Source organism: Podarcis cretensis, assembly GCF_951804945.1.
Source record: "Podarcis cretensis genome assembly, chromosome: 3".
Classification (NCBI taxonomy): domain Eukaryota; kingdom Metazoa; phylum Chordata; class Lepidosauria; order Squamata; family Lacertidae; genus Podarcis; species Podarcis cretensis.
Genome location: NC_137172.1, coordinates 63,924,679 through 63,951,444, shown reverse-complemented (window position 1 = coordinate 63,951,444; position 26,766 = coordinate 63,924,679). Strand labels below are relative to the sequence as shown.

The 26,766-nt window shown below is 40.1% G+C and overlaps 1 protein-coding gene across 4 annotated transcripts in view; it reads right to left on the bottom strand.

Moving 5' to 3' along the window:
* MAP7 (microtubule associated protein 7) overlaps nt 1–26,766 on the bottom strand; it is a 98,708-nt gene that overhangs the window by 17,557 nt on the left and 54,385 nt on the right. For all 4 annotated transcript variants that reach the window (XM_079970955.1, XM_079970954.1, XM_079970952.1 and 1 more), the window contains exons 2-6: nt 23,114–23,218; nt 20,968–21,045; nt 10,666–10,829; nt 10,096–10,213; nt 6,719–6,829 (exon numbers count right to left, since the gene is read on the bottom strand). In XM_079970955.1, the coding sequence (XP_079827081.1) occupies nt 6,719–6,829; nt 10,096–10,213; nt 10,666–10,829; nt 20,968–21,045; nt 23,114–23,218 (576 nt within the window). The remainder of the gene's footprint in view (nt 1–6,718; nt 6,830–10,095; nt 10,214–10,665; nt 10,830–20,967; nt 21,046–23,113; nt 23,219–26,766) is intronic.

Sequence of the window (26,766 nt, the reverse complement as noted above, 5' to 3'; positions counted from 1 at the left end):
GCACATCTGTGGCCATTAAAACTTGAATCTTAAAAATGCAGGGGGGGGGGGAGGCATTGCAGTAAAATCTTGAGGAACATCATTTGCATTATTTCCCCCCAATGAGCTGTTCCGGGCACCACTTTTCTCTGCCTACTATGAAAGTCAGCAGATTTTATTCTCCGCCACTTCGTACACACACATTCGCTTCAATAAACTGTTCACTAGCAAAGTACAAGTTAATGGGAAGGGAAATAATTGAAAGATTCAAGGAAGAAACATTGCTGAGTACTATTGCTCTTGCTGCCCTTTCATTTCCCCGCCTCCTGCTTCTTCTGTAGCAGCACATTGAAACTTAAGATAGAAATACATGCTTGGAGGCAAACTGAGGGCTTGGAACCTTGCATTTTCCCTTTAACACGAATGCATGGGTGAAACTGAGTGTGGGGGAGCATTTTACCCCATTTTTCTCTCAAGTCAGACTCTGAAACTGGAAGTAGGGGGGGAATGAGGGGAGATTTGCAAGTCATAATCAGTAGGCATGGGAAGAATTATATATCTTTCTCCCCTACAAATTTTCATTGGAAAACCTGAGTGAACTGATTATTTTCTAATCATTTGTTTCTCCCAGTTGTGCAGTGGTTCAATATTGATAAATAATAAAAGTAAAGTCGGCACTGTTATCTATTAGTAACTAGAAAAAGTTGTAAAGCTAATTGCCAAGTTAACAACATAATGCATTTGTACCACACCACCCCCAAATTTTGCACCAGAAAAGCAAAACAAGCTGCACAACTTCACTTGCTATCACGAACGTTTTACATGCTTCTGTAAAATTTGCTATCAACACAGTTCTAGGCCAAAATTAGAGACCAGTGTGTGTGCTGGTGGGCTATGCACATGTATCTCTTCTGTGCATGCAGGTCCTTAAGCACTAAGAGGAAGGTCTCATTGCTGGTGCTTTCCCCCTGCCAGCAATGTAATGCCAGAGAAGAGAAGTTGTAGAACACCACAGCTTCTTCCCAAGATCAGAAATACCACAACATCCAGTTCCTCCAGTACTGGTGAGTAATAACATAAGCATGTTGGACAGGAAGAGTAACGTACAAACTGGGTCAGAGCTTCCATGCCTAGAACAGGTTAGACAGAATTGAATCTAAAGTTTTGCAGAAATAGGTTCTGAATATATGTGGTGACAGAACACACACAAATGCTGTATATGTCTAGGAGAAAAGTGGTAGGATATTACAAAGTTATATGTTGATGGATGAAATTAACAAGCCCATTTGCCCCATATCTAAACAATTTTAATAAAAAAACCCCACTCCACATCAGCTTCTACCATCTGAAGATCAATAAAGAGAAAAGCAGAGATATTTTTCCATTGGGCAATCAAAGTGAAACTATTTGGAAGGTGAACAATTTTGACTCCAAAGCACTGTAACAAAAAGGAAGAAAAGTTCAAATGCATTGTGGTACTTTCTCCTAAGCATAGCCATGAAGAGGTTTCAGTAGGAATCAGTTAAATTTAGCCTGATGTAGGCACTATGAAAAAGGGAAGGACACTTAGCTAGGTGTTGTATAATTTCTTCAGAAAAATGAGGTCTGGAGATCCCGTTTGGTTTTCATTGACCCGAGGGGTCATGCTAGAACAATTAGGAGTAATTCTCTTGGGTTGGCTTATCAAACAGCAGTGCAATAAAATAAAATAAATAAATGTATCCATTTTTTCCTATCAAATAGAAAATTTACTTATGTCAGAAATCTAAACCCAATACATTGCTTAAAGTGGGAAAGTATTTTATTGTTCTCGGGATATTTAGTGAATATATGTTCATAAAAGATTAGATTTTAGAAAGGAAATTGCACTTTGTTATTGTTATACTACAACTACACTATTTACTGTTAAAATTGGTCTAAACAGGTAAATGAAAGAAATGGGCTAAATGTAACTCTGGAGTGGAACTTTTCAAAAACATCAGTGACTATTCAGATTTTGTAAACAGCACCAGAATATTTATGAACTCAGGATTCAGGTCTAACTGAAATGTGTGCTACATCCCCAGTAAAAGGTTTTGAACATATATTTTATGTTTTAGAGCAAAAAGACGGAGCTATTTGATTTATTTATTTTTTACCCATCTGAATTATGTGCACTGTGGAAGGCAACAGTGAAGCTAAGGGCCACCTTTTCCTTTACCTACTAGAGGCATAATTGAAAAATTAAATGCAAAATGCAATTGTGCAAAAGTATGCTAGCATTTTATACGGTTAACAACCAGTTTTCTGAGCAATTAAAATAGTTGTACTCAATTTATTGTATGCATAAGAGACAATGTGTGATAGAGACAGAGTAGACCCACTGAAACGAGTAAGTCCAATTATTTCAATTGGTCCTTCTGAGTACCATTAACAATGGATAAATTTGTGTCACATGGAAACTGCTACATATACAGAGCATATGAAACTGCCTTGTACTGAACCCATCTGTGTCTATTAGTCCATCTAACTAAATATTTTCAGCCAGGGTTTCAGATAGGAGTCTTACCTAGCCCTACCTGGAATGTAGGTATTGCCCCAAGGACCCTGTGCATACAAAGCTTGTGGCCTGTCACTGAGGGATAGTCCTGTGTGGTGTTACCTTAATGCATCCATTAGTGGAAAACTACTTAGGGTGCTCCAAATGGATGGTGGGTATAGACAACTATTTACTTGGAAAGTTGTCACCAACCAGCTAAATGGCAAGGACAAATTTGCCACTTTCAGTAATTCCTATTTGGTGTTACTGGACAAAAGCTTGAATGGCCTCTTTGATATGTCTTATATCAGGTTGCAGAACCTGTGCTTTCAAAGAACCTTGGGCTTTGCAGACAGTACAATTTATGTTGATCTCAATATGATCTCACCTCCTGGACAGGCACAGTTTACACTATGTGTGGCGTTTGTGGAGAGCCGATGTGCTGAGTCCACCCACGCAATCTAAAAACAAAGCCAGTTTGGCTCCAGTCCTGCAGTTGGTTCAGAGAGCTATTTTTCATTTTCTGTACAATATGTTTTTTCTACTAATCCTGTTGTGAAATCATCATGGAGCTAAGTAAGTGGAGTGGGTGGGTGTGTGAGATCCAAAAACTAGTACTATTTATTATGCATAGGGAATTTACTTCTGAGTAAACATCCATAGGATAGGACTGCAAGTTCCCCTCATATTTTGAGCTGGGAGTCTTTGTTGGGTGCAGGATCTGTTGAGAGAAATTTAATAAAATGCCCTAGCTTTATAGCCATGCTTTTGCACACCACAGCTTAGCTCCTGAAACTGGCCTGGCTAAGGGCCATCTGGAGTCTAATTTGTGAGGCAACGCCATTTTGGGGAGCAAGGGTGGGGAACTGCTGGCTCTCCAGGTGTTCCTTGACCACAACTCCCAACATCCCTGAGCACTGAAGTATGACAACATCTGGTGGGCCACAGGAATCAGGTTTTCGTTCTACACCATAGATGCCACACAGCCACAAGAGCAGAGGACAAAGGGTGCACACATAAAAATACAGCGGAGCACACATAAAAATATAGTAGATACACACACACACACACACACACACAGAGAAAATGTGGCTCGATAGACTTTTTCTTCCCCTCACATAATACCAGAATGAAGGATCAGCCAACAAAGCTGAATGGTGCGAGGATTCAGAACAGACAAAAGCAATTACTTTTTCACAGAGCACATACTTAAATATGGAAGGCACTGCTGGAAGACATGACGGTCACTGACTTGCATGGTTTAAAAATGGCGTTAGACAAATTCATGGATGAAAGTATCCATGGCTACTAGTTACAATGGCTGTGTACCTCCTCCAGTATTGGGGAGAGTATGCCTCTGAACATCAGCTGCTGAAGCTCATAAGCAAGCTTGCTCCTCTTGTACTCATGCACTGCTTGTGGGCTACCAACAGCCATCTAGTATGCCACTGTGAGCAGCAGTATACTGGACTAGTGTTGGCCTGGTCTAGCCAGGCTCTTCTTGTGTTAGAATAATAGAATTGTAGAGCTGGAAGGGACCACAAGGGTCATCCAGTCCAACCCCCTGTAAGGAATCTTTTGCCCAACGTGGGGCTCAAACCTACGACCCTGAGATTAAGAGTCTCATGCTCTACCAACTTAGTAGCAGATGCAGCAGATGTAGTGGCAAATAGGAAAAAAACTGGAATTCTTTTGTATAGCTCTGCCAGCCATACATTTGTGTAATGGAGGGGGAGAAGATAGATGACAATCTGACCCTTTAGGGGGAATACATAATTGATAGTCCTTAAAAGTGCATTTAATTCTTCGGGTATCTCAAAAGATGCTCGTGTTTAAAAGGCAAATATGACACTTGGCTCCAATTCATATTTAAAGACATGATCCAAAAAGGCAATTTAGGACTACAGAAGAGCTTTTCCATACATAGTTTTCCTCCATTTAATACCAGTGTCACATCATGTCATGTCAGAAGGAAAACTGCTTTTGAGACTCAGTTTCAAAGGTGGCTTGTCAAATAGTGCACAAGGATGCAGCAATGGGAGGGGGTGGAGAGTTATCTCTCACAGTGGCCCAGCTCACTGCTCTAGATCAGAGATGGGGAACCTCAGGCATTGTGGCCAAATACAGCTCTCTAGACCAGCCATAGGCAAACTCGGCCCTCCAGATGTTTTGGGACTACAACTCCCATGATCCCTAGCTAACAGGATGAGTGATCAGGGATGATGGGAATTGTAGTCTCAAAACATCTGGAGGGCCGAGTTTGCCTATGCCTGCTCTAGACTTCTCTACCTGGCCCATGAAATCCTCCACAGGCTGCACTCCTTTCTAGCTCTGCTTTGCACCCTGATAGTTTTTGCCAGGATGGTATGTGTCCTTGAACTCTGATAATAGATCCAAGATAGAGAGAGGTATATGAGACAAACTAGCTGTACTACTATACATAGAGGGGGAAATACATCTGAGACTCCACCCACTTTTGCTTCTGGCTCCACCCACCACTGGTATAGTTCCTGTCAAAGCATTCTCAAAAGCAATGCCATCAGGGCTATGAGAGCTATAATCTCTGATAATACGAAGAAACCTAGCTGGTAAAACTCTTAATGACACCCAGGTAGCTCTTCAGAACCCTTTCTTGTTCCAACAACTGAAACTGGGAATCTAAAGGACCAAGTTTGGTAGGACAAGAGTCAACTTTGAAAATCGCTCTGCATTTTCACAGCAAAACTAGGTTTCCACATTCATTTAAATGTTACACGAACACTTCTGCCTGAACATACAGAAGTCTAAATTGTCATGGAATGGATGTACTGGGGAACTGGGAAAGTAAGTTTAAGGAGAGCGCTTTTCAGGAGCAAAACACATGCGATTACAACCACTCCTTTCAAAGCTCAATTTGTGATTTGCAAACGGGCACACTTATCTACAAACACCACTTGCAATAAATAGGAAGTGTGTATCTCTTTTCTGGCTTCCAATACATTTTATCATAAATCTTAAACAAACTTTTTTAAAGAGAAGAGTTAACTTTTTGGGGGGAGGGGATCTTTGAAAGTTTCTGTGCATTAATATAGAAAAGAAATAAACTATTTTTCTTGTGTAAGAACAATTTCTTGAGAAATTGTACTTTGCTACCTAAAAGGTTGTTACAGCCAGATCAGTCACTCTTTGACAAGGTTTCAAAGCTACAGCATATGAACTGTCAGCCTGGCATACAACACAGCATGGGGACACATATATTGCCATACATGCAGAAAAGCACACACAAATACTGAAAGCAAACCCCACAGATAGCAAAGACATAATCAGAACAATCCTACGCATGTTTACCCAAAGCAAGTCCCATTGAATTTAATGGTACTTACTCCCAGGTAAGGGTGTATAGGATTGCAGCCTGGGTTTACCAAACATATGAGACCTTCCAACCAGTTTCACAATGCTATCTTAAAATAATTGATAACCTTTTAAATATATATATATATATATATATATATATATATATATATATATATAAATATCAACCTATATTTTAAAAATGAGTATCTGCAACAAACCAGATTACAACACTCTGGATATTTTTGGTTAACATTGAGATAGTATATTTCATCTATTGGTTTCTAAGCAACGAACATATGAGACAGACCCAATTTTTTGTTCTATATCCAATAAGACATTAAAATGAAAGAAACATCTCATTTAGCTGAATGCCCCCCACCCCTGGCCAAAATACTGAAATATGATTTGGAATAAAGCTTCTCTTTCAAATCAAGTCACTGTGTAAGATCACAGAGTCACTGAATATCCAGTTTATTACCCAACTTAAGCCAGTTATCTGAATGCCCTGGAGAAATTCAATAACTTGTTTTGAAGTGGTTAAAAAAATATAAAATGACCAAATGAGTATGGTCTAATGGTGATGTTCAAAAAATTAAAATGGATTCCATGCAGTATGGAGAGATAGATGAGCTGGTTCTTTAGTTTTCAATTCATTTACTAAAAAACCTGACAGAAGCACTGCTTTTAGCACTTGCTAAGTGTACCGATTCAGGCAAGTTTCAATATTTCAGATATGTGGTGTTTTTTTTCTTTCCAAAACATGGTCTTATATTGGAAGCTTTTTTCTTTCCTCTTTGCCATGTAAATAAAGTGCCTTTAATAGTTGCTGAGGTTTTACAGAACATTTTAGCTCTTTCCTTTCAGTTGTTCCTTTTAAAAAAACTGTACCTCTGTCTGGAGAATTTAGTAATGTTGCAGATGAGGAGGAGAGTCGCTTGTTAATGACTGGATCAACATGTTTCGAAAGGTTCATTGTTGAAACAGATCGCCTGTCTGGATCTAAAACAAATGGAAATAATGCTAATTGACAGCCCACATGCAGAAATGCAACTTCCTAGTCCTCTACAGGGAAAAGTATACCAGAGTAATAGGTTTTCTTCCTATCAAATGGCACCTTTAACAAACAGGAAGGACTTTCAGGGGACTTTGTAGGTGACTCAAAGACTGGGCACAAAATGATATAATGTCAGGTTGCCATCATTATTCATTCAGCCAAACAAACAGCATTTTAACGAGACAAATCTGAATGAAATGGCAATAAATAAACACAATGAGATTTCCATGTCCATCTCATTGTGCTTACAAAAAAAGTGATGCAGTAAGCCTGGAGGAAATATGGGGAAATGATAGAGAAGCATTGACATGCCTACCCGTATTTGGGCTTTATAAAAACAAATCTGTTTAAAAAGAGCATTTGGCTACTAAGTTCTGGTTTGCATGAACAAACCTTGGCTACAGCTCATGGTTAAGGAGGAGAAGGTTTTAACCACAGGCCCTGATTTAGACAATAGACTAAGTGTAAGCTTGGTGTAGCCCAGCATGTAGTAGGAGCAAAAAAAAGAAGACATAGCAGAGGCAAAGGGGCTGCAAGCTTCTTTCCAGGTGCCTGAATTTTCAGTCTCGGTAAGCCACATATTAGCTTATGTGTCATGCAAACCAGAAGGAAGTAAGTCTTTTGACCAGGATGCTTCAGAATCATGAGCACCTGTATTTTTAAGATGAGACAGGAGTGAATACAGCCAGCACACCATGCCAAGAAAGGAGACCAAAGAAGGGGACGAAAAGTTAGGCAGACTCAAAGTTCTAAGAATTCCTGTAAATAAATTATAGAGGATATAAAGCTGATTTAATGGACTTTTCTTCTTTTATTTATAAAAACTATTTATATACTGCTATATCATGCTAAATATCAATCCAGTTAACATATATAAAAATTTTAAAAAATCTATAAGTATATGAGAACTTATTTGGGCAGAGGCTTGCACAAATCTAACCCTGTGCCCTGAAGCAAATAGGTATATCTGCCCATATTTGTTTGTTTTATATGTGTGTTTCATACGTTAATGCGATTGTTTTATTTTATCATTGTCTGAAAAGGTGGGATATAAATTTAAATAACAAATACATAATTTTGAGGGTTCTTCCCCCAAAGGGAAAAGTTGGTGTCACATACAATAGATGCCTTACCAAAAGCATCCATTATTGAATGGCCATTTGGACAAATGTCATACTATCCTAATCATTCCAGCCATTATACCAACACCTATATGCCGCTTTTTATTAGGACTTTTTTCATTGTCCATACCCACTTTTTCTTATCCTCTCCACCATTTACACTAGCATGATATACAATCCTAGCCATTTTGCAATCCTAGAGTGAAATTTCTCCTCCACCACCAGTCTTTTTTAAGAAAAACAAAAACAAAAAACAGGATAGGCCCAAAAAATCTGCAATTTTAATATTCTTTTTTCTATAGCAGAAGATAAGCAACTAGTAATGTGAGGAGAAAGCATGAGGGCTGGGAGGGGGGATTGCGAAAAGCTGTTGTGAGTGGTGAGAGAGGTTAGAAAGGAAAAATTAAGAAGTGCTAGGAGAGAGCACTGAAGCAGACATGACCAGAATGCCATCTGCCATGTTTGTTTGGATAGACAGAAACTGCATGTCTGGAGAGAGGGGAGGGAGGAGTGAATGGTAATCTGAAGGGCTATCTGCAGCACACATACTTTGTAATGGGGTTTATTTTACTTTCCTTAAATGCTGGCTTGGTTTGAGAATGCACTATCATGCTGCACCACCCTTCTCTTCCAATGCTGCAAAGTCAGCAGCTGTGCTATGCTGAGAACTTAACAGTTACTTCAAGAGCACGGAAAGGTAAGCGCACAGTTTAAAGGGATTTCAGTTGTAAATGAGAGGTGGGAAGTGGGGAGAAAGGAGGATAAAAAAAAAAAACTGAACAACTATATTCCCCCAAAAGGAATTCTGAAAATGTTGTTTGCTTCTGAAAGGGGGGAGGGGAGAGAAGAGTCCAAATACTGTATATAAACAGAATTCCTTCAAAACTGTATGCTGTATTTTGAGAAGCTGTGCCACATTCTTTAAGTCACCCAATAATAGCTTGGTAAATATGAAGATGGCAGGGGCTATCTATCAGCTCTAATCTATGCGGCAAGTGTTAGGCATGCACTGTCTCTAACGAAAGATGGTTTAGTTACTGGTGTACTGGTCCTATTCTGAGGAGATAAACTACTGGTGATAAAAATAAAACCAACAAAACCACAGGGATTTATGTACCGGGTTTTCTAGCACCACCCAGAGGTCTGAAGTGGTACTCCAAGCCTGCTAAATCGAGAAAGGTGAATGATGATTCAACAAAATAACCTAGGGACAGAATGCAAGACAATGATTTTCAAAAGTAAAGAAAAATTTAAAAGGCAGCAAACAAGTTATAAAGAGAGAAGCAAAGAGAGTAAGTAGAACATTGTTATGGAAAAGCAACTGTTTATTGATTTTGCAACACAATGAAATTAGTAGTAATAGGAAGTACTTGCTTTTGGTAAGCGCAGTGATACACATATTTATTTCATGATAAAGGCAGTAACACCCATTATTGAGCTTGTGTAGAAGAAAGTATTCGATATATAGGCAAATGTTAAAGCGTACTGGGCATCTCTTTAGAATTAAAGCCATCACATGACACCTGCATACACAGAATGCGCTGGGGGAAAATACTGCATGATTTATTTTGTGCCTGATATTTTGTCAAACTGAACTTTTTCAGAGGAAAGGAGAAAACTACTTAAAAAGCTTTTCAATATTAATGAATATTAGTTATGCTGATGAGTGGACCCGCGACCCACCCACCCCAAACACTGGCTTTTAAAGCAGCAACAAAATAAACCCCCACTTCTACTTTTTATATAAAAATTCACATTGTTTCCCTAAATACTCATATTAATAAAGTTCGGCAAGTACATGAGTTTTCAAAAGTTTGGCTTAGACCGAAAGACTGCTGGCACACACACACAAGGTCAGAGAAGAGACAGGCAGAAAGAGAGCGAAAGAGACGAACAAAGCAAATTAAGTGCAAATACAGATGGAGGGGAAAAGAGCAGTCAGTTCTTAAAGCATTAGCTCAATTTCTCATTTGTAAGTGCTTAGGCAGGAAAGGCAAGAAGAGTGGACAAGCTTCCTCAGTCACAGTCCATAAACCCATATTAGCACAAAGACAGGGAGCCAGGCTGAGACACCTGGTCTCCTGTTTTACCTGTATTGTTAATGCTGCTGCTGTTATGAAGTGCACCTCCCCAGGACCACCTATTTTGCTTTTGTTTCGGCTTCTGGCTCCTCTCAATTGTGCGCCGCACGACTGCTTCATGGCGCTCCTAATGAGATAACACACAGCTAAATGTCTGAAACAGATACAGCCACATTTTGACAGCAACAATGCAATCAACAAGGGTACAATGCGTTCATCTTCAGGTGTGCCCAAAGAGCCACTCCGAACGGAGACATGCATGAACTACCAAGTACACCCATCCTGCTGTATGGGTGGTCATTGCTGCTCATTGAGGCTCACAGACTTTTCCTGCCTACCTGCAAGTCATTTATTTCTTAAATTCATATCCTTACCTTCCATCCAAAGGAGCCCAGGGCCTCAAACACACCAGCAATAAAACAATTTAAAAAATCTAAATACATCTAAAACTGTATACACAATGGGAAGAATGCAGGAAGGAGCCCACACTGATGCTAGTGGCAAAAAAGTAAATGTGATTTCACTGCTGAAGGTGGAAATTCAACTTCCCATAAGATCCCCCTAGGACAGTCCGCTTACCTTGTCCTCTTCTATCCGCTGTCGGCGTTTTTCCTCCACTGCAGCTCGCCTTCTCTCTTCTTTTAGTCTCTGCTCTTCTAATTTCTTTTTGCGCTCCTCTAGGTGTTTCTCATAATATTGCCTTGCTCTCTCTTCTTTTTCTACCCAGGCAGCTTCTCTTGCCGCTAAACAGCAACAAAGGAAATTTCACTTACAATGCTGTTTGCCTGGCAACATTCCCAGTTTGAACACCTTAACAGAACTCTAGTATTAAGGTCATTTCCCATTTTAGTTGCAGTAAGGTTGGTTATTACAGTGGCACCTCGGGTTAAGAACTTAATTCATTCTGGAGGTCCGTTCTTAACCTGAAACTGTTCTTAACCTGAAGCACCACTTTAGCTAATGGGGCCTCCCACGGCCGTCGTGCGATTTCTGTTCTCATCCTGAAGTAAAGTTCTTAACCTGAGGTACTATTTCTGGGTTAGCAGAATCTGTAACCTGAAGCGTCTGTAACCCGAGGTACCACTGTACATTATTTTACCCATGACTAGAAATTCAATTATTGGTGATGTTTTGCTTTGATATAAATAGCTAACAAGTTGGATTCTATATCCAAGTACTAAAAATTAACAATAAGTAGACACTATGAAAACCTTCTAGAGTGGAGCATGATTATACTGAATCAGACCATTGGTCCATCTAGCTCTGTGTTATCTACATGTACTAACAGCCCTTCTGTATAATAATGGGCGGGAGAGGGGAATTACCTTGGGAATTTGCGGAAATTCTACCATTGGCGGTGTTTTAAAAGATGCTAAATTACCACATTATCAACGATGTTTTGAAACATACTTTCCTTTAGCATTTAATAACTATAATCTAAGAAGAGCTATTTTTGCAAAAAGGACAAGGGAACCATTATTATTTATTACATACATACTTTCAAGGGATTGAGGATTGCCAACATTGCCTCTATTAGTATTAGGCTTTTAATTTTGCGTGTAACTTTAGGACATTAAAAAAAAATTGTTCTCAGGTATCATTCATTCTCTCTCTCTCTCTCTCTCTCTCTCTCTCTCTCTCACACACACACACACACACACACACAAACAGAGTATTTGATGGGAAGTCTTCATGAATGTAATTTCATAACATCCCTAGAAGGGATCTGGAAATTAGGGTGCATTTTCTGAGATACTCTGAACCTAAAATGTTTAGGAGCATTAAGGATGTGATTCTAAGTGTACTTACAAGGTGGAAGATCTGTAACATTTTTTTTTATAAAGAAGCTTAGGCAAAATTTATTAAATTTGTATAGCATTTCACACTAATAAGGAAAAAACAACACAACCACCAACTTTTTAGAGTAAGTTTTTGTTTATCCCTAAAGGAATGATAGTGCATTATAATAATAGGTTGTATTCAACAAAGTGCTAAGCAGGTTGTTTCATCGGAGCAAGAATGTCTCCTTGTACAATGAAACCATCTCTTTCTTTCACCTCCCCTTGCATTCCCCTAAATCTGAATTTTCTCTGTATCCTCCAGAGCATATTTGGGGACAGTGAGGAGGAGCAGGAGGGGAAAACCCCCCTTGTGCTAGTGCTGATTCTTGCACTAGTGCAAAAAAGGACTTGAATAACACCCATTATATATGCTATATTCTTAATTTATTCAAAAATTTATATCCTGACATTTCCAGGCAGCTCACAACAAAATTGAAATGCACAGGAATCACAAAACAAATAAAATAAAATGCAGTCTAGATCAATATTTAACTAGTTCTGCTGCAGTTCCTGAGAACAGATAACAGAGTACAGGCTAGACTGGCTCTGATTAGGGGACATTTTCAGAAGGTGACCTGAAACTCTGGTTGCTAAAAATAAAAAAGCAATTGATACAATTTTTATCTAAACTTCCACCACCCCTCACTGGCTTGCCAACAAGGTAATAAGTTTTGTCTTATAGATTGATGGCAAGTTATGGATTCTACTGTGAATGCCAAGAAATTAATTTACACTTTGAAATCTCAAAGAATCTTCCTCTGCGTATGTCGGCTGGGTAGTTGGAGAAATGGAGCTATTTAAAAATCTCTTCTTATGAATGAACTGAAGCAGAACACAATGGCATTAGGTAAGCTTCTACCGTGCAAGCACTGATATATTATATAAATTAGCTTACGTCTTGATTATCTAAGCAAATAGCAATGGCATCCTTTCGGGCTACGGTTCATTTCAAAATGCAAGTAATTGATACTCAAGACAGCAAAACAAGAATAGCTTGTTCCTCCAGTTACAGAAACATTAGCATTACTACTGTACTACACTTGAATACCGTGATTCCAACTTAACCTGACAGGAGTAGGAGGAAGTGAAGCTGGATATTATTATTCAGCTCTGTACTGTACAGGGCCAGCCCTCGGCAATTGTTCTGTTTTGACCAGGACATCCTGGAATTACAAAAGCCATCCTGGCTTCTGATTGGATCCTGGAATGTCCTATCTTTTGGTCTCCTGCAAGTGAGAGGAACTCAAAGACACTCATTCATGGGTGCCACGCAAGTCAGCTGGCACATTTTAAATAAGAGAGAAACGTGCACAGTCCCATCTTAGCAGGAGACTGGAGCTGTGCTCTGTGTGCCCTCTGTAACTTGCATCAGGTTCGAGCACAGCAGAGCGCAGCCATTACTTCTTCTCCAAGGAGGAGGCCTGGGCTCGGCTCTCCTTCTGGTGGCAGGAAGGAACCAGACGATGGTGGTGATAACAGCCTTAAATAATAATAATAATAATAATAATAATAATAATAATAATAATAATTTATACCCCGCCCATCTGGCTGTTGTTTTTCTCTTTGACAGCCTTTGCACTCAGGCTACTACTGCTGCTCTTGGCGGCACCCAGAAGGTCCTCATCAAGTATGTTCACCTTCCTGCTGCCAGCCAGAAGGAGTGCTTCTAGCAGGGCATGCCAGGCAATGGCTCCATGGAGTTCAAGTACCAGATGGGGAAGATAGGTGGGGATTCAGAATCTTTGTGCCCAGTGCCTGGTGCTGGTGGAGAGGAGTGGTGGGTAGACTGCCCATGAAGGTGGAGTTTCCACTTGGCTGCCATGACTGAGGCTGTACACACACACATATACGGGGCATGCGGACAGAACTGCTGTTTTCATTTTCATCACTGGGATGTTGGAGGGCATGCTACCATTAGGAAAAAGAGGGGCAATTGCTGGAAAGGCAGTAACTGCAGCCCTCTGATGGGAGACAGAGCAGTGCATGCTACATGGCACAGCCAGGACTCCTTCAACAAGCCTGCTGTCTCACACAAGATGGAGAATGCTATATTGTCACCAGTGTCTGTTTGTTTGTTAGTTATTGTAGCATAACAACCCAAAGGTGCAGCAGCAGGGTGTTATACCACACCATATACAAAGCAAGCAAGCAAACAAAACAAAACAAAACAACACATCAACTTAAATAAAGACATCCATATTTCCCGAGCTGGATAACGCTGCCAGGGTTGAAGTAAGATCCAACTGGCAGTCCAGTCAGCTTCTGTACATTGAGTGGGAAGGCGATGCCATCTTGCCCTTTACTGCAGGCATCCTGATGAAGGATGCCACCTTTAATAACTAAATCAAAGGATGCTATTTTTCAAGGGTTTGATATATATTCTTCCAGATCTAGTTATACCAGAAAATAAAGCTTAACAGAAGTATCTTACTGCTGTTGGTCTTTAAAGAGATGACTGTATATAAATGTATATACATTATGCCCTATGAAAAATCCTTAATGCGAAGTTGTTATAATTATTAACAATAAGTTAGAAATGCTGCTCTTTGAAATGAAAAAAGTTTCAAGTGATAGAAACTCATGGGTGGTAAGTCAATATTGCTTCAGGGAATAAATACTGACTGAGCCATAAGTTAATAATGCTACCCCCTCTCCAAATCTCATCTATCATTCAGCACTTGTCTACATTTGGCTTGTCTTACAACATATGCAACATGCAGATGGCCTGTATAGTGAGGGCAAGAAGCCCAGTGCGATTCTGCAAGGCCTGCTCTAACCTAGTAAGTGCTCTGAAATGTATGTGGATGGAAATTGCGCAAAAGGGAAACAGGAGATAAAAAGAACTCTGTGCTTTCTCTGTTTATGGTTTGCCCTCTATCATTGCTCCATCGCCCTGATACCTCCACAGTCAGAAACAATATAAAAATTACAAAGGCCTTATTCAAAAGTAAGCATGACCCACTGCCAATCCCCCCACATCATTAACGAGAATTTAGGGGGAGGGGAATTAAGTATGAAAAAGAAACGAATGAAGAATCTTGAATTGTCTGCAGATGTACAGACACAGACAGGATGGCTTCTTGATGCAGAGATAAACTGGGAAGAATATTCAAGGAAACAGAAATACGTTTTGTGGAATTCAAAACAAAGCTGAAAAAAGTGAAGCTGCAATAAAACTGCAATGCAGACATAGCCTAAATCTAGACATAGCCGCTGGGGATACATAAAGCATAAACTGCTTTCCTTAATAGATAACTATTTCCCCACTGTAAACACAGTCTTTTTCATCCATCTGCAAGACATAACAGTTGCTGACTTTAAATTACAGTATCCTGAAGAGAGAGAGGATGTGAAGCCAAAGCTATCTCCAGCATCTCAGTAGCAACATTCTTTTCTTCCTCAAAAAGGTCCACAATGGACTTGGCAACTTCAGCAGGTGACAGAAAAAAAGAGTTAACTAGAAGACAGCTTGCACAAAAAAACACCCTAATCTGATCAACAGTATTAACTTTCATTATATAGTCTTGTGTTCATTATACTGTATAGTCTTTAATCAAGTGGAAATAATTTTATAGACAATAACTCTCATGGGCATAATATTCAATTGCCATAACAGAGAAAGTTACAAAAAAAGGCTGTTGCTCTTTTATTGCCTTTTAATAAATCCTGTAGTTTTTGTTATTATTAAACTTTATCATTACAACTTAATCATCATAACCCTAGAATCATCCTTTATACACTGCCTCTAAACAGTCAATGAATTTAAAAATGTCAATAAATGCAATTATTTAAAATTAATTTAGAAGGCTCCATTGTCCTATCGTAAGCAATTTCTCCACAGAAAAAAGAAACCAGTTTAATATTGGTGTATCATGTTGGAAAGTGTTTGCATGCACTTTTTTGCCGATCTTGTATTTCCAAACACTGGGGACTCACATGAGCCTGTCTTATAGCTGAAAAGGAGAAACCTAATATTTCTTTGCATCTGCAAAAAAGTGTTCCCTGCTGCCCCAGTTGAACATCTGGATGGTAGTGGGCAGCATGGTGCGGAACTGCCTCTCACCTGACCCCCAGCTGTTTGCACTGCCATTGCTTACTGGGAGATAAAGGGTGAGGTTGTAGGGAGATTGGTATGGTGCAAATACACTAACAGGAGAACCAAATTGGCTTTGTTGCTGCCTTTGAACTGCATTCACCTGGCCACAGCCTCACTCCTCTGCTCCTAAGTAAGTAGCAATAGCAGCTGAGGCTAGATGGCCATCTCCTGGGGATGCTCTAGCTCTGGATTTTCTGCCTCAAGCTTGATGGCCTACAATGCCTCCTCCAGCTCCATGGTTCTGTTTTGGCCCTGCTGATGGAAGAGCCAGTCTCCTTGCTGCTTAATGGTGTGAGGAAGTCATACTCTGTCCACTGCAGCTTCCAAAAAAGATACTGTATTTTGGAAAATCGTTCCATAACAAACTGCTGCAAACCGAGTCATACATCTACTGAACCATGCAGCTCTAGCATAGAGAGACTTTAAGGTTTCACTCTATTGTACAGTGGTACCTCAGGTTAAGTACTTAATTCGTTCTGGAGGTCCGTACTTAACCTGAAACTGTTCTTAACCTGAAGCACCACTTTAGCTAATGGGGCCTCCTGCTGCTGCCACGCCGCCGGAGCACAATTTCTGTTCTCATCCTGAAGCAAAATTCTTAACCTGAAGCACTATTTCTGGGTTAGCGGAGTCTGTAACCTGAAGCGTATGTAACCTGAGGTACCACTGTATAACCATTTCTCCTGGATGACCAATAAAATAGTTTTAGAAAGTGGAAGAAGAAACTGAATAGGGTATACCAGTCACCAACGTTGTGCCTGAGGGCACACATGTGCCCACAGAGGCCTTCCCTGGTGTCCGCAGGTTCCCCCTCCCTTCTGAAATTAAGACTGGCATTCTATTGTAGCCAACAGAATAGGTTGCAGTGTGTATGTGTGTGATATCCACAACACCTGCTTTACAAATGTGCCCACAGGACCCCAAGGGTTCGTCTACCCTGTCTAGGAAATGTTCCTTCTATTAGTTAGTGACGAGGCTCATTTCAGGAGGAGGGAAGGGAATTAGTTCCTTACTAAACTGCATTTCTGCCTATTTGCAACTGGAGTGAAAAACTGATCTACATCAAAATTTATATAGACAGAACAAGGCATCAGCACTTACACTCTAAATGAAGTGTTACAAAATCCCACAACTCCTGCAGCTTGCTGAGGCAGACTGAATATTTTTAGAATGCCAGACTGCGTAAAGCAATTATCTGCTGTTTCAACTCCTTTCAGGGAAGCAGGGTGAGTATAAGTTGGGTGAGTTATCTAAATAAATACTACTATGCAGCTGTTTTTTTTTTTTTAAAAAAAAATGCTGGTTTTATGCTGGTGCTGTCATTTCAGTATCAAGATGTTGTGTATTTGTTGTGCTTTGGGACTGTTTTTGTGTAAGGTGTCTGCTAATATTGTGTGTGTGTGTGTGTGTGTGTTATTCTAAGAACAGTTTACATAAAGGGAGCAGGAAGTTTGCTACGTTTTCCTAACAGGAAAAAGGAAAGCACCTTTGAACATGAATTGTCAGCTTAACAACCATAAAGCATTAAACCAAAAATAAAATAAAATAAAAATAAAAATAAAGCATTAACCCAGGCTTCCCCAACCTAACATCCTCCAGGTGTTGTTCGCCTACAATTCCCATAATCCCTGCTCATTTCCTGTGCACGGTGGGATTTATGAGAGTTGGAGTTCAAAACAACAGGAGAGCCCTGGGCTGTGGAAAGCTACTTAACTGAGAAGCTGGATGCTACAAGCACCTTCTCAGCATAAATCAGGACCCTCAGGGGAAAAAGAATAGTAAACCACAGCTAGATTCAAATGGAAGAAGGGAGTTTTTCAGCTATCCTGGCCCCATGCCATTTAAGAGTTTTCTAAGTAATAACCAGCACCTTGAATAGGGCCCTGAAATGAATCTGAAGCCAGCACAACTGGTATAAGGCCAGTGTAACATGGTCCAAGAAACAGGTACCAGAAAGCATTCTGTACCAGCTGCAGTTTCTAAAAACTCTTCCAGGGCAGCCACATACAGACCACACTGCAGGATTCAAGTCTGAAGGTGTCCAAGGCATGTGACTAGACCCACTGGGTGTAAAATATGAGGGACACTTCACATACTATCCCCCCCCCCCCCAAGATGGAACTTTTGCTTCAAGTCCATAGTTTTGCTTTACACTGGTGCCTTGCACTGTCCCTTCAAGTTAGAGCCATGCTGTTCAACTGAATCTTGAGAGTTTGGGCAATATGGTCAAACCAATCAAAGAGAACCAGACTGACTGATGAACAGCCTGGATTAGTGCCAGACAGCTTCCTGTTCTATAGTACATGGAATAAAATTATTAAGGAATAAACAGACATAAATGGAAGAGAACATGAAAAACACAGCCGTTTTGCAGAAATGTATGTCCAAATGCATGAAAGAGCATATGATTTTCAGATCTGACAGGTAAATAGATAGAGAATTTGTTTATCTGTTGTTAATTTTATACTGCTTATTTATCTGTACTCTCAAACCAGTTCAATTATGCTTTATGGTCTAAATATAATAGAGTGCAGGGTCTGATTAGTGTGTGAAATAACTGTATCTTTGCCTTCTACTCTTCTTTCTGAAATGCAAAAGAAACACCACCAGCAGGGTCAGCTGCAGGCAACTGTAATGTGCCATTATGATCTATTTAAAAATATGGCAAGTTGACAGACATCATACTGGGGAAGACATTTTTCACAAAATTGAGAGTGGCAGCCACTGTGCTTTGCATTCACATAAGAAGAAAAACAACTTTTTCTCCTCCTCCTTTGAATGGTTGGCAGTTCAGATGCCTCTGGGTATAGCCAGAAGAAAAAGTTAAAATATGTTCAAACCCGCTTAACCCTCATGGTTCCTAGGCAAGGAACCTCAGAAATGGTGGATCTGTGAAATCACTGGGAATCTCCAGGATTTGTAGCACACTCACAAAACAACAATTCTCAAAATTAATTAGTGGAAACTAACTTAGCTGACTAGCAGATATCAATTTACTCTTTTTTCTATATGGGGAACTTCAACATAAGGGAACAGACTTCAAGATGGAGAAAACTGACAGAAATCTTTTTTCTCTCCCCTCATAAAACCAGAACTTGAGGTCATCCAATGGCAGGTGACACAAGACAAACAAAGGAAGTATGTCTTCACAATGTGCACCATTAATCCATGAAATTTGCTACCACAAGATATAGTGATGCCCACTAGCTAAGATGGCTTTATAAGGGGAGTAGAAAAGTTCACAGAGGATACGTCTACTAGCCATAACGGCTACAGTGGTACCTCGGGTTAAGAACTTAATTAGTTCTGGAGGTCTGTTCTTAGCCTGAAACTGTCCTTAACCTGAAGCACCACTTTAGCTAATGGGGCCTACTGCTGCTGCCGTGCCGCCGCTGCACGATTTATGTTCTCATCCTGAAGCAAAGTTCTTAACCTGAGGTAATATTTCTGGGTTAGCGGAGTCTGTAACCTGAAGCGTATGTAACCCGAGGTACCACTGTACATGGAAATTCCAGGTTCAGAGGTGAGATGCCACCAGACACCAGTTGTCAAAGAGCTGTTACAGGAAGAAGGGCTATTACCTTCATGTGTCACTTGTAGGCTTTGCTTGCCCGAGGCCTCTGATTGTCTACTGTGGGAATCAGAGCACTGGACTAGAGGGATCTTTCACCCTGATCCAACAGGATCTTTCTTATGGAACAGGGGCAGCCAGTGATGCATTTCAGTTGTTGCTGGATTACAGTCCCAACCAGCTTGCTCAATTATCAGTAATAATGGGAGCTGTAGTTATAAACATTTGGAGCTTACCATGTTGACTATCTTTATAATACCATTGCAATAAGAAGGTTCTGCATACATCATATTTTAGTTTGCTATGAAACCATGTCAAAAATGAAACCCACCACAAAACGAAACAAGATGACTTTGATCCAGAGCTCCTGTAAGTAGAACTCTTTTCACAGGACACTCTCACCAAAAGGAGAAGGGAGAGAAAAACCTTCTGGAAAAGTATAGGAAATAGAATTGGGGGTTTGAAGGGAGTAAAATTGGTGAAAACCATCTTCCCTCCTTTCCTCCAGCAGGAGCCTTCAGTAGATCTCTGCCTCTTCCATAAAAGAAGAAGCATTTATGTTTTTGTGGGACACTGTGAGTTCAACCTTAGAACTTCAGAGAAGTTTTGTGGGACACTGTGAGTTCAACCTTAGAACTTCAGAGAAGAAATACCCTTGCAGGAGGTGCAAAACTTCCTTTTCAAATGTGAACAATAAGAAAATGTATGGCAACCAGTCCGTACACTTAGATAGTCTTTAGAGGTCATCCCATGACCTGAGGAGAGGTGGGCAGCAACTGGGCAAAACAGCCTTTTCTGCTGTGCCCTCTACAGGTGGAAGGCTCACATGGCTCTCCAATGTATATCCTATTGCAGGCAAAGACATTGGTTATTTTGAAATGTCATGGATGGAGACTGACAATAGCGTTCCAGAACCTGCAGTAGCTCCTGCCAGTTTGCACTTATTGTGTGAGTAGAACCAAGACACACAAAAGTCTTTTTCAGATTAATGACAATATGTACTTCCCGTGCTAAGTAACACTACTTTATCCAATGTAGGCCTGACAACAAGACTTGGGTTGGCATGTTCTGCTCCACCACATGCTGAACTTTCTTGTATGAACACAAATCCCTCTCTGTACACAATATCATATGTGAGGAGGACATGTCTATGCTCCAGCACATGGACAACTTATGTGCTAGGACCACGTGTTGATCAGACCTCAGAGATCTAGTCATTAAATTCCATGAACTATTTTTAATGGCTAAAAGTACACATTTAATTATAGTCTTGTAACTCATGCTGTTTAACGTATAATATAGATGTCAAATGATAAGCATGTTATAACTGATGAGAATCACCAGCTAGAAAGAGTACATTGAGTATGACTCACCTAACAGCTTTTCCCGTTCTTCTCTCCGTTCTCGAGCAAGTCGCTGCCTTTCATCAACTTTCAGTACTGGCGCAGGGTCTGTAAAATAGTAGAAGACTTGAGATGTCATATTAGAAAAAGCAACATTCTAAAAGTAATTAACAAGCAACTGTAATGTTACCATTTAAGACCTTTCACATATCATCACTTTCACATATTTAATTGCTATGAACTTGGGATCTCTCTGTCTAAAGAAAAAAAGAACCACTTTGAATGGCATCCAATTAATTATTAGAATAACACTTAAGGCCCAGTTCCCAAAGAGGTGGTCAGCTTCTGTCTGTGTTGCAGCACTTCAGAAAGCAGGTGGGACTGGATGTTCCCATATAAAAATCCTTTCACACAGAAAACATATATATATATATATATATATATATATATATATATATATATATATAGGGTTTCTCTCTCTCTCTTATAGACGAGCAACTGTTCACATGAGCTCCACCCTTCAGTGTGAAGTGAAACTACTGAGACACTGAATTTCTACCTAAGTAAGAACTTAACAGGCCATTGGTTGGATCCAGAGAAACACCAGCGATGGAAGGGGTAGATGGAAGGGGCTTCTGTCCAGTTTTCAGGGTTATCTTCTCCATCTTTATTCCCCTATCCTGAAGCTCCACCTATTCAATAGGGTTTCCTGACCTTCATGTGAGGTTGTTTGGAGGCTTTGGGGGTGACTGGGGGTGAAGGGAGTCAGAAAGTCACCTTCCACACCCCTTCTTCCACTGCCATTTCTCAAGATCCAACCTCAAGTGTTAGATGTTCGGGGATTTACTTACTTACTTACTTACTTACTTACTTACTAAAAACCCTGGTCCAAAAAACTGCTCAAATTATATACCAACAGCCTGTATACACTGCAGCATTTACCAGAAAACGCATGTTTTGTTCCATGCAAACCACGTGTGAAAGCTTATGTTGTATACCACCGTGTTCTCAAGAACAAAAGCTAACTCTTCAAACACAGTACTTCTCAGACCTCAAAGATGGTGGCATTATTTAACTAAGCAGACTTATTTTCCTCTGTTGTCACATGCCATAGATCTTGCCTTTATAACTTTTGTTTTAGGGGTACTGAATGAAAGGTTAATTACTTGGCAGAATGCCCAGGTGCCAGCAACTGTGTTATGGTTACAACTGACCAGCTGACGTCCTGTCACTCGATATATAAAATTTAAGATATGCAATAGGGGAATGAAACATTTCACAGGATTTGAGAGTCCTTTATTTCTCACAATTTATAATGAACTGCCTTTCAAATCTGAGCTGAAGAACAGAAGGCATTCAGACAGTTGTTAAAGTGATGTGTATATTCAAGAAAACAGAACTCTTTCCTGACTCATTTAACACTGTGCTTGCCAGAGGGTAGTAAAAAAGGAAATGTGCAGCTAGGACAATATATTCAGTAAAGCCTAGCAGTGTATTTGTTCTCTGAATCCTGTAAAGTAAGCAAAATAAAACTGGAATGTGAGACTGAGCATATACAGAATTTCATTTCACCTGGTGCTTATGAAATACATTTACAATGCTCAGCACTGGAAGTGCAGAGACCCAAGAGCATCTGAGCACACTCACAAAGAGACTGGTCACAGTATGACACTGACCCTAAGATGTATCGTTTAGCTTTGCAAAGGAATAGTTTGTCTGTACATACAGTACGCCGTAAAAGGGAACATCAATTTCCTGGGTTTCATGACTTTGCAAGAACTATTTCTCACTCTATGTAAATGCATAGTATAATATACAAATACAGTATCGGTTTGCCTATCGGTTTGTTTCAATATTTCTTGTCTATATCTGAAAATACAGGTCCAATTGATGCATGATCGCTAACGTGCAGGTCCTTTTGGATCTGGAAAAGGGCAGAAATGAGGAGGAACGGGAGGCAGAATGGGGGGGGGCACACTTATACATGCTCTGCTAATACGTGTGGGGCCAGAAACGGACCCCCCCCCCACATGAAATAGTTGCCGTCTGTAATTAAAAGTTCAGTGATACCTGTGACTGAAAACATCTGTGAAAGAGGTGAAATACATTGTTAAAAGGGGTTTTAAAAATACATTTCTAGGCCAGTGAAAGAAATGAAAAGTTCACAAACTGATACCTGGCTTGGCTCCAGCACTGCTGGCATTCTGTCCTAAAGCAGCAGAGGTGGGGCGGCTGGATGGAGCAGCTTTTTTGTCCTGCACCACTTTGGAGTTTTCAGATACTAACACAAAAAGAGGGAGAAAAGAATATCAGTTAATCAGACCACTACTACTGAGTCAAGCCACCTTTGTTCTAGTCACACAAACCTTGCAATAGCCAAGGCAAAATTTACTACGCAGTGCAACTCTGCAAAGAAGGGGTTCAATGGGATTTCCATTGGCTAGGAATGCAGGGCCTTCTGTTCCTTCCATGGCTATTAGAAGTGGAGTGGATTGTGCAGAATGAGCAGTTACATCTATTTGCGCAGGCTGTAGAATTTGAGTTACATGAGCAAGTTTTATTTTAAATTCTAGTACAGAATACACACAACCTAATAACCAAGTACATGCTGCCATTATGAAAGATGCAGTCCTTCTTTATTGTCTCTTGCCACCTCTTTTCTTCCTACATATTCTCCCTGTTCAATCATCGCCCCCACTACATATGAAATACAAACCACTGCCATAAGAAATGGGTAGTAATTAAGACAATGATACCTGTACACACCAGATGGTCCAATACTAGAAAGGGGGCATCTCAAGACTCAAGAGGGAAGAGCCATAGCTCAGTGGGAAAGACTCCCACTCTGAAACCCTGGAGAGCTACTGCCAGTCAGAGTTGACAATACTGAGCTAGAAGGGCCATTGGTACGACTTGGTATAAAGCTCTCCCTATCTTCCAAAGAGAGAAGCTCTCTTCTATGAACCCCTCATGGGGATTTAATAAACTTTAAAATCCAATAGTATTTGAAAAGGTTTTATTGTTTGTGGGAAGTTCAAGGTTAATCACTTCCTTAAAATTGGCAGAAAGCACCAAATGTTAAATTCAGAGACTAAGCTGCTGTATTTGAACATGGTCCAAAAACAAGTACTTCAAGAGAGAGTCAGCCAAATCAATGTGGGGGGAAAGGGTTCCCTGATGTAGTCTGAAAATGTTCTTACAAACATAAGCTACTTTTAAAAGAATCAATGAGTACAAACATTTATTATTACAAACAGGGCAATGATTTACACTTCCATCTGCTTAATTCCTTTTCCTGTGCTGATATATTTTTATCCATCAATTAACTCAGGCAGCTCCCAATTTTCATCGACAATACACAGCCATAGGAAAGCGTTCTTTGCCTATGCACTCTGTCCGCATAGGATCAGGTCCCTCAGCAGACCAGTCAACTTGGAAAGTGTACTCGGAATGTGAGCAAGATTCAGAACCACTGCTTTAGATTAACAGCCCTGGAACTGTCCAGCAGGTGAGCTCCACTGCCTCTGCTGGAGCTGTTACTGAGTCCAGCACACCTGTTGCTTCTGGTAGGTGCTTAATTTGCAGTCACTCCCCCCCCCTTTTAAGGTAATGCAAATGGACACTTTGTCACATGAGATTCCATGAGAACAAATATCTCATGGCCACGGCCAAACTTCTATTTATTTATTATTTGAAACTGTATTAACTTTGGCAGTTAAAAAACAACAACTAACCAATGACAATATAACTTTAAAAAAATAATAATGTTTGATTAAAGAGAAAACATATGCAAGGCCACAAAATAGAATCAAACTCAACTAGAATTTTAAAAAGTTCTGGGAAGATATAAAGGTTCTCCTGCGGCGCTTAAAGGTAAAAAAATGTGACACTCCCAAGCACCCCACCCCTGACTAGGAACCACAACTGAGAAGGTGCTGTCAGCAGACACCACCCACCAGTCTTCAGGCAACAGAAACACCTAGAAAAGAGTCTTTGTAGGTGATCTTAACACATATGTCTCATGAACTGAGAGTCAGACTCCTCATCAGGTGATTGAGGCTGAAAGGAAGATAATGCAGGGCTAACCCCAGAGGCACTGGTACCAGATGAACCTGGGGTAGGCGGTGGTCTCTTCCCAGCCCAAGAATGTGCCACTGCTATCCTTTCTAGAGGACCCTAAAGCCTCTCTAGGAGACCCTAGAATACCTGACCCTACCTTGCTCTGTTCCAATAGGAGTTTTGTAGAAAAAGATTGAGTCCTTTTAAGTACAGCAGCATCCTGCAGCACAGGTGGCACTAACAGTTATGTTGTACCTGGTGCTACTGCTGGAGAAGGGCTCAATTTTAGCTTGCTCTGTGTGTCCCAGAGCTCTAGCCAGAACCCTGTGGCCCACCTCAACTTGTATCCAGTCTGAACATCATCTTGCCCTACACCCAGTTGAGTCTGGTCATGCTGCAGTGAGAAGGACAGTGAGCAGGTTTACATGCAGCAGCCATTGTTATACTGCGCACACAGGATCCTGAGCAACAGATACAAACCGAATGGGGAGAGAAAGAGGCCAGATGAGCTATTCTAGATTATTTGTACTTTCTATTATATGGTTTCATCCCTTCTTTTCTTGTGTTTTAAACCAACCTAAATAATAAGTTTAAGGCTGTAAACCAGTAACAGAGCTTTAACTATTGGAATTACTGTACCATGTTTCGTGCCTATCTGCTTTAAAAGTAAAGAAGTAAATAGTTTTAGTGGTCTGTTACGAAAGACCCATTTGCATGTGCAAAGATTCAGAATAAATTGTCTTCTGATCGTTTACAGCTATATAATTCCTGGGGTAGAGATTCTTCGCATCAAATTTTCTAGGCACATGAATCCCTGTGCTCTTCCATAAAATCATGCATTTTGTTATGTAACCAGGAAGGAGACATCCTGTTGGTTTCAAAGCCTTGATTTAAGTCACAGAAATGTAAATCTGTAGTAAAACGAAACACCATAGGCCTCATACAGTATGCAAAGAACAAAATTTCAGCAATATTTTATTAAATAAGTTAGAAATAAGCTCTAGGCATGAGTTTCACTAAGTATTCTTATGACATTCTATACTCACTGAATATACCAAATAGTTTATTTCCAATACTCCATGCATGAAATTTTAATGACACTGCTCTGGAGACAAAGCCAGCAATATTAAGGGAATATTAAGGAAATAGTTCATATTACTGCTACATATGATGAGGGACTTTGCTTATATCAACACAGAAGAAGGTAGCCCAGACAGACACAAATAGTTTAATGAAATCGGGAAAGGCAAGACTATTGCTCACAGCATGGTATCATCAATGGTTATTGACCTGAAAACTCATCTAAAATTAGTTCAATTATTATCATATAAATATATTCTATACTTTATCATACAACCTCATACATCTCACTCAGCAATCTCCAGGCTATTAAGAATTGCACCACAATAAATACTTCAGTCTTTAAAATTGCCAAAGGATTTCTTGTTGATTTTGCTACCAAAAATAAGCATGGCTGCACTTCTGAAACATATATTGTGTCAGAAAACACTGTCAAAAATTCAAAGAAAAATACACAGGCTGTCTTTACACATCACAGTAAACCATAGTTAACGGCTTGCCATGAACACAGAGATGGCTCCCACTTTACTCCTCTCTTAGTAGTAACAAGAAACCACAATGCTTGGCTTACAGTTGCATCCAAACCTGGGATTGTGAATTGTTCATGCAAACTATAATTTAGTATCAAGATCTGAGTGAAACAAACAACAAATTCTGCTTTCTATGTAACACTAAGCCAGGCTTGTGGTT